At 46.2% G+C, this 12326-nt stretch overlaps 1 protein-coding gene across 1 annotated transcript in view; it reads left to right on the forward strand.

Annotated features, from left to right (window-relative positions):
• The first annotated feature begins 10185 nt into the window (after nucleotides 1-10185).
• The window catches only part of Ddc (dopa decarboxylase), a 78322-nt gene continuing 76181 nt past the window's right edge, over nucleotides 10186-12326 (forward strand). The window contains exon 1 of the mRNA XM_036201001.1: nucleotides 10186-10319. Coding sequence (XP_036056894.1) covers nucleotides 10223-10319 — 97 coding nt within the window. The 5' untranslated portion in view covers nucleotides 10186-10222. The remainder of the gene's footprint in view (nucleotides 10320-12326) is intronic.

Raw genomic sequence — 12326 nt, forward strand, 5'->3', positions numbered from 1 at the left:
ATCTGGAGTCTCCTCAATGTCACCCAGATTCTCTCCCAGGTCTCAGTTCTGACTATATGAATCTTGGGATCTAAGCCCACTCCCAACCACCATTCCTGCCCCTATTGTAGAGTACAGACAGCTCTACCCAACTTGTGGCATCTACCTCTGGTGACAGCCATTCTGTCTTCAGCTGCCTGGACCCAGCCCTTCCCCAGTTGCCCATACACAATCTCACACCCACTCTGTTCTTTGTTCCTGATGGCCCAAGTTGGTCACCTGCCTGGAAGGCCAGCACTTAATGCTCTGTGGGCTGTCCTGATGTGCCTTCTTCTCAATGACACTTCCTGGGCTCTCCCTTGTGCACCAATGAAACTCTGTCAGCTTGGACTTCCTGAAATTAATCAAATTCCCATTCATTATATTGTCTCCTGTATCACAAGTGTCAAAGGGTTGGGAAGGAAGGCAAGCAGATGGGATCAGCCCATTGTCTATCTCTAGAGATCCCAGGAAAATGCTGTCCATTTAAAGGCTCTGGGCAGAGAGAAGGGCCTTCTGTAGGACAGCCTTTTCCTGACACGAGGCTAGGAGTTATGGAATTACCTAGCGGGGCTAACAACATGAATTTGAGGCTATGTGAAGAAGCATAGATGGTAGGCTTATGAAGTAAGAAAGACCCATGCTGTCAGGGCTTATTGGAAATCAGGCTCACCAGATGAGCTTTCTAAGGAGCCCAAAGAAGAGCTGTACCCCAACCCCCAAGCACGTGTGCTTTCTCTAGACTGTCTTGACCTTTATACTATCCAAAATTAAAGTTTAACCAGAATATGAGGCTAAAATGCAAGGACGTAGCAATGCATCGGTGCCAAGCTACAAAGATAGGAACTGCCCAGGCACCAAGTTCACAGCTGCATTGCCATCTCCTCCTCGGCTCGCAGAGCTGGACAACCTCAAACAGCAGAGAGGAGTTGTGAAGAATCCAAATTCTCAGCAAGTAAGTGTTACATTTTGTCAGATCATAGTTGCTGGAAAGGCACCGTTTCTGTTGTGACTCTTGGGCTCCACTTTACTGAATGGGTGCTGACAGCGAGGCTGTCCTGAGAATGAGGACTGTGGATGACAAAATGCTTGCTCTTTTGCTGAAGCCTTGGCAAACCTCTCGGTTCTATTGTGACTGCATAGCTGGTTACAAGTGTGTGCAGACATACGGGCCCTGCTGGAACTCACACACAGTGGGACACGGTGATGGCAGGCTTGCCGCTCAGTAGCAGACGAAGGCGACAAGGCGTCTCCTTCACTATATCATGAACAACAAGGCGGCATCGGGCACTTCACTCTCCTAACCATAACTCTCATCTGTGAAATGGGGGTTTTAGTGGAACCTACCTTGCCAGGTTCCTGTGAAGATGAAACTCTATTCTGAACAAGTGTATCACATACATGGGAGATGATTTATCGGTATGAAATCTTCCTTACCTGAATAGTGTCAGTGGTTCTGTAAAGGGCTCTCTCCTTTCAGCTGTCTAGACAGTTTAATTTACATTACTGGTTACAGTTCTCATTGAAAAGTAGAATCCCCCAGGTGGTGGTGGTACATGCCTTAAAGTCCAGAACTCGGGAGGCAGAGGCAGAGGCAGGAAGATCTCTGTGAGCTCAAGGCCAGCCTGGCCTAGAGAAAGAGAGAGAGACAGAGAGAGAGACAGAGAGAGAGACAGAGAGAGACAGAAACAGAGACAGAGAATCCATGGGAAGAAATCATTGTGCACCTGTGTGGGTAAAAATGACTTCCACCTGTTTGGCTGGTACTGGTCTCCATCAAAAACAGAATTAATGTTAAGCTCCGCTTCGCCAGCACACTGTCGAAGGAGGAAAGGGGTGGGGAAGATTTGCTGCTTTCTCACGGCGAATGCAGATGAGATCAGAACTGCAATTTACTTTCACTTCATAGCCTGGCATGCTCTGCACTGTCGTTCGGGGAAAGATGCATTTTGAAGCACTTTCTGGGGCCCAGGCACTATACTGGCTTCATATGAAGGTTCCTCAGAGTTCCTTAAAGATTAAACTTGCATCAGCATTCAAAAGGTCTCTCAAAGTCCTACTGGTTAGAATTCTTCAGGGATGAAATCTTGCTATCTTCTGTATCAAATCCATGACCAACTATATTTCGCATTTATTCTTTATTTTTTTCAATGCAAGCTCTTCTAGCTAATCACTATAAATTTTCTATACTTCAACTTCATAAAAGCTTTGGGAAAAAATGTCACAGAAGCATAAGAAGGAAGCAATATGTTTTATAAAAAATCAAGCTGTTGAATGCAGAAAGCTGGACAGAAAAGGTGGGACTGTGGGTACGAGAATCAGGTGGGGACAGAGAGAGTGGGAAGTACAGGGAATGAGCTAGGGCCCAGCCAGAAAGCCAGAAAGCCAGAAGGGCAGGACCAGATTTGAGGTGAACAGTTCTGGGCTTTCAAGACAGCAGACAGCATGGGACCAATGCCATCAAAGCAACCCAGGCTAAACATAGTCTTCAGGCAGGTCTCCTTCTAAGCCTGGGAGGGCTCATGCTCCCAGATCAGAAACAATCCCCTCACAGAACTCTGAGCTACCTCAGAAGGAACTCTCCCTGGAGGACACTCCCTTGGAGGCCTGAGGAAGAAAAGGAGATTTTTTAACTTTGAATAAAGTTATTTGAGTAATCAACTCAATAATTTTAGTATATTAGTAAATTAAACAACAAACATTCTACTCCATCAAGAGCATAATACAGAAAGAAACAGTCCAGACAGACAGGAAGCTCTTGAAGAGAGTCCTTAAAAACTGTGATAAAGATGCTGAAGTGTAGCTCTTCACAGCTGATGGCTTGGGGTGGGGGGGAGAAAAAGACACTCAATTTTCTTTAAGGGGATGGCCCCTGGGAGTTTGACATATTTGAATGGGACTTCATGGCTTTGTGTTGTTGTTTTGTTTGTTTTTGGGGGGAGAGCACAAGGTTGTGAGAGTGGACCTAGGAGGAATGAGAAGTGAGTGTGATTGAGGCGCATGTATGAAATTCCCAAATAATTCATAAAAATATTATGTTGGGGGGAAAGAGTATAATATAGTTCTAAACACATAGACGTTCAAATACATACAAGAAATCTTAGTACAATTATAGAGAAATTATAAATAGTCAACCAGAATGGAAAATTCCAGCATGTCTATTACTTACAATTGTTTCTGTAACCATGAGGGATGAATCCTGGAACCTTGAGGATGCCAGCTCCCAAGATTTTTCTTCCTTCCTTCCTTCCTTCCTTCCTTCCTTCCTTCCTTCCTTCCTTCCTTCTTTCCTTCCTTCCTTCCTTCCTCCCTTCCTTTTTTCTTTCTCTCCCTTCCTTCCTTCCTTCCTTCCTTCCTTCCTTCCTTCCTTCCTTCCTTCCTTCCTTTCTTTTTCTTCTCTCTTTTTTCCCCCAAGACAGGTTTCTCTGTATAGCCCTGGTTGTCCAGGAACTCACTCTGTAGACCAGGTTGGCCTCGAACTCAGAGATCATCCTGCCTGGAATTAAAGGTGCACCACCACCTTTACCCGTGAAATTTCAAGTGCCTTTTTAAAACTGGCCTATTTAGCTTCCAACCTACAAGTACTACCTCCCATACCTGTGAATCCTCTCTAGGTTACATACAATACCTAATAGCGTGTGAACAGTTGTGAATACTCTATTGTACAGGGATAATGACAAGAAAAAACATGTACATGTTCAGTGCAGATGTAATTTAACATATATTTCTGACCCTTAGTCAAAGCCACAGTTGAGGAACTCACTAGTTTATTAGACACGTATGGAACCTTGCATCCAATAAATTGAAAATACAGTTCTCTCAAGTGTCCCTGAAATCTAATCCCCTCACCTCACAGCCAAGTACAAAAGAAACAAAGATGAAGAGGTATAAGCAATGACCCAGTTTCCAGTAGATCAAACCCTTAAGCTTCCTCCACCCCTAAACATCACCATTGATGGTGCAGGATGCAGGGGAGGGATGGCTGGGCCTCAGCCAATGATCTCTAGGGGACACTCCAGATTCGAACTACCTGTCGCTCATCACACCAACAGTTTGGATAAGCAATGCTATATGGCTTCCTCTCTTGATACAAAAGTTGATTAACTAAAGCATTTATTATAAGAACAGTCATTGCAGTACATTGAGCTCCATAGAGACAGCTCCAGGGCAAGCAAGAGCCGGACAGGCACTGAGCGGCTCTGCCTCTCGGAGGAAACTCAACCAAATATGGGCAAAGGAGATCCTAAGAAGCTGGGAGGCACAATGTCCTCACACGCATTCTTTGGGCAAACTTGCAGGGAGGAACCCAAGAAGAAGCATCTGGGGGCTTCTGTCAACTTCTCAGAGTTTTCAAAGAAGCACTCAGGAAGGTGGAAGACCATGTCTGCTAAAGAAAAGGGGAAATTTGTAGACACAACAAATGCTGACAAGGCTCATTATGAAAGAGAAATGAAAACCTACATTCCCCCCAAAGGGGAGACCAACAAGAGTTCAAGGACCCCAAGGCACCCAAGAGGCCTCCTTCGGTCGGCCTTCTTGTTCTCTTCTGAGTATCGCCCCCAAATCAAAGAACACCCTGGCTTATCCATCAGTGATGTTGTAAAGAAGCTGGGGGAGATGTAGAGCAACCTTGCGGCAGACGACAGGCAGCCCTGTGAAAAGAAGGCTGCCGCGCTGAAAGAAAAGACGAAAAGGACATGGCAGCCCACAGAGCTAAAGGAAAACCCAATGCTGCGATGCAGGGGGTCGTCAAGGCTGAAAAGAGCAAGAGAAAGAAGGAAGAGGAAGATGAGGAGGAGGAGGAAGAGGAAGAAGATGATGAATAAGTTGGTTCTATCGCAGCTTTTTTCTCTTGTCTATAAAGCATTTAACCCCCTCTACACAACTCACTCCTTTTAAAGAAAAACAAATTGAAATGTAAGGCTGTATAAGATTTGTTTTTAAACTGCACAGTTTTTTGAATAGTTAACACACTACCAAATGTGTCTTCAGATAGCCCTGTCCTGGTGGTATTTTCAGTAGCCACTAACCTTGCCTGGTCCAGTGTGGGGGTTGTAAATGGGCATGGGAATTTGAAGCAGGTTCCTGTTGGTGCACAGCACAGATTAGTTATATGGGGATGGTAGGGTTTGTTATTATTTTGTTTGTTTTGGGTTTGTTATTATTTTGTTTGTTGTTTTTCTCATCTTCAGCCGTCTCTGCTGCAGCTTATATGAAGAGAATTGTTGTTCTGTCAACTGATACCACTCTGTAATTGAAAAAAAAAAGTTTTGTTGACATTCTGAATGCTTCTAAGTAAATACGATTTAAAAAAAAATTAAAAACAGAAGAAAATCCAATATTGAATTCCCAGTTATAATTAATAGCAAAAAAAAAAAAAAAATTAGAAGCATTCCTTTCAAAGTCAGTGGGACCAGGCTGCTTGCTAAGTGCTTCTAACCAATATTGTTTAGGAGTAAGGGTTTTCGGGGCCAGGCACATGAGTAATTGCCGGTTGAAAGTGTTCTGGTTGCCACGTCTTAAAGGGTAAAAAATGTATCACTACCATAATGGAGTGAAAACAAATCTTCCTTAATACAGTTCAATTAGTGTTTTACATTAGCCGTGTGTTTAATGGGGGAAATAGTCACACTGCTTCAGTTCATAAACAATCGATTCGAACTTTTAAACTAGATCGAGCACTCATCTCTTCCAAAGGGTTGGCTGCACTGTGAGGGCTCCAGATGTAGCTGGGCCTGCCCAGGCGAGAAAACAATGAAAGGAAATGCCAGGAAGAAGTGAATCCTTACACTCAGAGAAGGTATGACCTGGAAATCCACCAGAATGAATAAGCAAGATACTAAACTTTTAAAGAGAGCATAGATAAGTGGTCAAGACCTGGGTTTCCCTATAAAACTCTCTCAACCCTGTCTGTTTCTAATAAACAGTTGTACTTTAATGACCAACCACAAAGCTGTACTCATATGCTCATGGGAATCCTGGATTCTATGTCTCACAAATGCTTGCTTTTCTAAATTTTTTCTTTTTCTTTTCTTTTCTTTTCTTTTCTTTTCTTTTCTTTTCTTTTCTTTTCTTTTCTTTCTTTCTTTCTTCCTTCCTTCCTTCCTTTCTTTCTTTTTTCCTTCTCTCTCTCCCTTCCTCCTCCTCCTCCTCCTCCTCCTCCTCCTCCTCCTTCTTCTTCTTCTTTCCTCTCTCTCTCTCTCTCTCTCTCTCTCTCTCTCTCTCTCTCTCTCTCTCGTGCGCGTTTTGTTTTTTCAAGATAGGACTTCTCTGTGTAGCCCTGGCTGTCCTGGAACTCACTCTGTAGACCAGGCTAGCTTCAAACTCAGACATCCACCTGCCTCTACCTCCTGAGTGCTGGGATTAAAGGCGTGTGCCACCACTGCCTGGCCTTTTCTTATTTTCTTATTCACAGCTGCTTACCCATAAGTAGGAAGATGCCTCTAAAGCTTCCCTCTAGTTTCTGGCTTTTGTAGTTTGAAGTACTAGTAAGGGGGAAAAAAACCAATCAAACTGTATCTTTTATGGTTAGCTGAAAAAGTAAACCATTTAAGAAATCCTTTTTCGTTCCACTATCATGAAAGACATGCACCTCGGTTTCTTTTAGAAGCTCGCCCCTACTGGTCAGGATGGAGTGAGAAAAGCATCCAGGCTCATGTCCTTCCAAGTGGAGCACAGTTGTTGCAGTGTCCAGGACCCCACCCTTTCCATTTTGGTCTGCAATGTGCACCTGTCAAGTTTCCACACTCGGGGCTCTGTTTTCTTCCTCCTGGAATTTCTGTTCTATTTAACTACCCATGAGCCTATTTGCACCCAGCAGGCCTCACCCCACACCCCACACACTGTACCATTGTGTTTGTGACTGGGGAGCATATTGCTCCCCCCTCCCTCCGCCCCCCAACCCCCACCCCACTGCCACCATGATCTTCCTTCTCTGAACTCCTCTGGCCTTTCTTAGACTTCCGCTTTTCCATCTCTATTTCAGAGTCCGAGACATGTGTTGGATTTTTATTACAGTGGCACCCAGTCCGGTCGCCTGTTGGAGAAGAATTCAAGTATTTATAACCTTGGCTGTTCCTATTCAGCACTGGTTTGTTTCCATTTAGGCTCCCCTTCCTGTGTGGCTCTCCATAACCCCGCAGAGCCGGCTTTTGTTAGCCCCGTCCGGCCCTCTTGGTTTGCTTCTGTTGTAAATGCTGATCTATCTGCTTTCACTGTGGTGCAGAGTGCAGTTCCCCTCGCAGGTGGGGAGAGCAGGTTCCGGTGCAGGACCAGGACCTGGGACCTGCTGGCTGGACCCTATACCTCAGTGCCTTCCCATGCCACCTCAAATCTTTTCCTTTCTATTCTTAAATAAATCTTAGGTATCTGGATTCCCTCATTCTTGCTCATTCAACCTCCCATTTTCTCCCTGAGATATGCTGGTGAGTTCCTATACATGAACCTAAGATACATTCACGTTCTGCTTCAAACCTCAGAGAGCCCACATGTCCTTTGAGCACACAAGCATGGTCCCTGTGCTGTCCAGCATCCCTGGCCTCATCCCAAGCTATGCCATCACTTATTTTATTGACTGATTTTTTTTTTGGGGGGGGAGGGTTTCAAGACAGGGCTTCTCTGTGTAGCCTTGACTGTCCTAGAACTCACTCTGTAGACCAAGCTGACCTCAAACTCACAGAGATCTGCCTGCCTCTGCATCCTGAGTGCTGAGATTGAACACACGTACCATTGCCCAGCTTTGTTGACTGGTTTTTAAGAATAGAAACAGTTTATATAACATTGGGGTAAGCTGGGCAGTGGTGGCACATGCCTTTAATTCCAGCACTTGGGAGGCAGAAGCAGGTGGAGCACTCTCTCTGTGAGTTCGAGGCCAGCCTGGTCTACAGAGTAAGTTCCAGGACAGCCAGGGCTACACAGAGAAACCCTGTCTTGAACTCCCCCGATACTAATACTAATACTAATAACAGTAATGATGATGATGATGTTGTAATAATGTTTCCACACATGTATGCATTGTGTAGTATTTAAATTAGGTTAAACATGCCTATATCCTCAACTGTCTGTCTGCAGCTATGTGATCTTCAGTAAGTCCCCTGACCTCCCTGAGGTGGTTTTGCCATCTGTAAGTTGGTGCTGGGGAGAAAGAGGTTGTGAAGCTCAGGGAACCTATGTGAAAAGGCTAGAAGAGAAGCTTTGAATGCCACATGCAGTCAGGGAAAGTCTCCATTACATAGAGGGTTTCGCTTTGTCCACTGACCTCATCTCCAGAGGCTTGTTTGTGCATGGGTACCTTGGCTTCTTCTATGCAGCCAGCTTTCCCCGGGCCCCTGCTCTGGGTAGAGTTCTTTGCCTTCCCATGGTCCTGATCTTCCTAGAATTCAGTGTGTGTAGCCATCTTTCCTGTCCCCATGCTCCTGGCCAGTCCTCCGTGATCTGGGACTCCTCTTCCTCATAATAAGGGCAACAGTGAGGCTGAGCTGGGGAGGCATCAGTCTGAGGCTATCTATCCAGCTTGGTGTCGGCCTTTCCCACCTCACTGTGGCTTTCTCCAGTAGTCTAGGTAACCTGGGGGTGGGTGGCATTGCCAGCCTCCTGCCCATTCAGCTAGGCTCCGCTGATGATGGCACCAGGTGCTAGGGAGCTCCATCTGTGCAGATGAACCTAATCTCCTTACGTCCTCCGTTGTGGGCATGGTTGCTGCTGTCTGCACCAGTAGTACAGGGAGTTGCCTGTGCTGGGGGCCAGGGTCCCTCATCCATGGCTAGCAACCATGTGCTGGCTCCCCTGGCCACACCACCTCTTGTATATTCTGCTGTTCTGGAAGCCACTGCCTCTGTCCCAAAGGTGTCTGTGAAGAGATCCTGCTGGGGCCACATCACGAATGGTCAGTTCTCCTTGGAGAATTCCTGACTCTAGACTGTATACAGACCTTGACATGGTGCGTGTGTGTTGGATATGCAACTGTATATGTGTGTATGTACATGTGTGCCTACATGTACATTTTATGTGTACACATGTGTGAGCATAGTGACTGCATGCATACATTTGTATTGGTGTGTGTGTACCATGCATGCACATTTTTGTGTGTGCTCTGTGTGTGTGCTCTCTGTGCATGTGTGTATGTGTTCTCTGTTCATATGTGTGTGCCCTTTGTGCATGGGAGGGTACCTTCTATACATGTGTGTGCTCTCTCTACATATGTGTATTGTCTGTGCATGTGTGTGTCTCTGTGTGTGGATGTGTTCTCTGTTAACGTTTGTGTCCACTCTATGCATATGTATGCCCTCTGTACACCTTCATACATGTGGGTACCCTTTATGCATATGTGTGTGATATTTGTGTGTGTATGTGTTCTCTGTGCATGTGTCTGCTCTCTCTGCATGTGTGTATACTCTGTTAATGGGTGTGTGCACTGAGTGTGCCCTCTGTAAACGTGTGGGTGCCCTTTATGCATATGTGTGTGCTCTCTGTTGATATGTGTATGTCCTTTGTACATATCTTTGCTCTCTCTGCATGTGTGCATACTCTGTATGTATGTGTGGTCTTTGCACTTGTGTGTTCTCTCTGTGTGTGTTCTCTGTACATGTGTGTATGTGGTTCTAGTGGAAGCTTCTGCATGGTGCTGCTGTTCAGAATGTTCTTCCACCCTTCCTTATCTGCATGGCCCAGGCTCCTGTTCTAGATTAGTATGGTGATGTGTTCCCCTTAAAATGTCACACTGAGTAGCAGGATGTATGGTCTGCCTCTTTCCACTCCTACCCAATGGACAGAAGTGTATAGAGCCCAATGCAGTTTGGCTGGTGATTGGCCAAAGGGACCAGGACTGGTTTTTGATGGAGTTGGGTGGGATTTAGGTTTAGTACTCTTAGTCCCTGACAGCCCCTGTGTCAGGCAGTATCCCAGTGGTCCCCATGGATGAAGTAGGGCCTGAGCTGGACTTCCCCCTTACAATGGAGCCTGAGGTTTGAGTTGCCAGGAGTCTCCAATAGCACTGATCCCTAGTCTGGGTCCCACACAGTGACAAGGAACCCACGACCCACCTCTCCTGGGCCTCTCTCTATGCCCCATTGTTTCTTCTCTGCCCTGCTGGGCTCCATCCTGTGGAGCAGGAGGCATACAGGGAGAGGAGCAGGAGAGGCTCTGGGTAAATAAGACAGGGAAAGCTGCTGATTGGCTTCGGGAGGCGGACACTTTGTCTACATAAATGGCAATCGCATCCTCTGTGCCTTTTAACTGTCACCAAGGAGAGAGAGAGAGAGAGAGAGCAAGAGAGCGAATAGAGGAGGCGACTCCAGCTGCCTGTGAGTACAGCTCTTTGTCTACATGGCTCAGGGTCAGACCCCAGCACCCACATCTGCCAGACAACGACCCGGGGCTGGAATGGGAGTCTGTGGTTGATTTTGGTCATGGTGTCTTTCTAGGGACATAGATACTGCTGGTTGAGAAGGCTAGGTGTCCAACATCACAGGTGACAGGGCTGCTAAGGGAACTTTCTGAGAAATTTGGTATCAGCCTCTGCCTGCCTATTTTGAATCATTTCTATGTGAGTCCAGCAGAAAATTGGACCTTCTTGGGGGGGGGGGGTTAAGCCCTTGTTATTTGAACTATTGTAGTAAGTGAGTGGGCTGGTTTTCAGGAGACTCCTATACCTGTGGGATAGAAAGTGAGAAGGTGACTTTGGGGCCACAGACCTGGGTGTGCTTTGCAGGTGAAGGAGAACTAACAACAGTCTCCCACCAGTTGTAGTAACCTTGTTCTTAAAGGGTTGGGCACACAATAGACTCACAATACCTGAGAGCTCTGTTGTAGATGAGCAAGGCAGCCACAGTGGGAAGGTGCGCCTACTCCTCCCTCCGCATCCTCTTAGCTCCAGTTTCTAAGGCAACTTCAGTCAAGTTACCTGGGTTTTCCTTTTATTTGCTTTTTTTTTTTTTTTTTTTTTTTTTTCCTTCAAAGGCTTCCAGTTCTGCTCCTTATACACAATTGCTTATTTGGAAACACCATGTTTCCCCTCCAAAACAGGATCAAAGTAAAAGTGACAATCTCAGGAAAGCTGGCCTCCTTTGGAACTTTCAGGGGTGCTAGAGGGAAGCAGACTTCGTTCAGGGTCACCCCACGCTCAGCCACAGCCTGCAGAATCCAGGATCAGGACATCCCAGGACAATGAAGAACTAGCCAGGGAAGGGTATCTGGAGTCTGCAGAGAGACAAGACATTGTCTTCTGTGACAGCATCCTTTCCTCTCTCCTGGGCACATGGTCTGTGGACCTCCACACAGGGATTGTGCTAATAAGATAAAGAAAATTAAATTCTCCTTTAAACCTCCACAACACAAGAAATGTCCAGAGATCTAGTTCCGTTTTTTTTCCCCCGTGCTCTTGGGGCTATTAATTATCATGAAGGCTTTACCTTGAACTTTTGCAAACTCATCTTATGTCTGGTGTTAAGTTTGAGGAAGTGCCAGGGAGGCAATGCTCCCTGGTATTTTAAAACAATCCTAAAGTTCTCTTCCCATTCAAAGGCATTTTGGCAGGAAGACCCTCAGGGGGCACAGATGTACCTCAAAAGCAAGTCGATCAGGTTCATAGGGAATGTTAAAATTCCACAGACTGAGTGACAGGAGGTGAGAAGGGATGGGCTTGCCTTTCTGCTGAGAGGCCCATGTGTACAAGTCCCTTTGGATCTGTGCAGGTGGAGGCAAGCAAACTGCTGTCCCCCACCTACTTTCTTACTTCAGAAGGGCAGGTAATTTCACTGCTCTGCAGAGCTGATGTGCAAATGGAGGGAATGGAGGACAGCAGAGTTAGTCCAGCCTGTTCCCATGGAGATGCACCCAGGAGGGTCCCCGGGCAGCATGGCTGCTCAGTCCTCTTGCTGAAACTACTCTTCTCCAATCAGAACCGTGGTGGCAGAAGCAGGACCCCTGCAGCTGCACTTGGGGCTGTAGGCAACATCTCCATCAGACCCAACAGGAGACCTTGTTGGAGTCCATCTGTGCCTCTCAGGCTACAGAGAGAGTGTAGGATGTCCAGGCCAAGGGCTGATTGGGAAGAGGCTGGTTTTGGAAGGAAAGAGGACTTGCTGACTGTGTGACTTTGGTATATCGGTGGGGTTACTGGGTATTAAATAAGATACTATGAATACCGTGTGCTTAGCGGAAGGTTAGGAAATACTGATTTGTTTGGTCTCTCGGACAATAGATTGAGACAACCAAATGGCAATGTATTCTCAGAAGTGAATGTGGAAGGGCCTGAAATACAGGGTTCCTAGCAACACAGTGACAGGCCAGCAACTGCGCAGTCCAAGGGA

This window comes from Onychomys torridus, chromosome 10 (assembly GCF_903995425.1).
Source record: "Onychomys torridus chromosome 10, mOncTor1.1, whole genome shotgun sequence".
In the NCBI taxonomy this organism is placed as follows: Eukaryota; Metazoa; Chordata; class Mammalia; order Rodentia; family Cricetidae; genus Onychomys; species Onychomys torridus.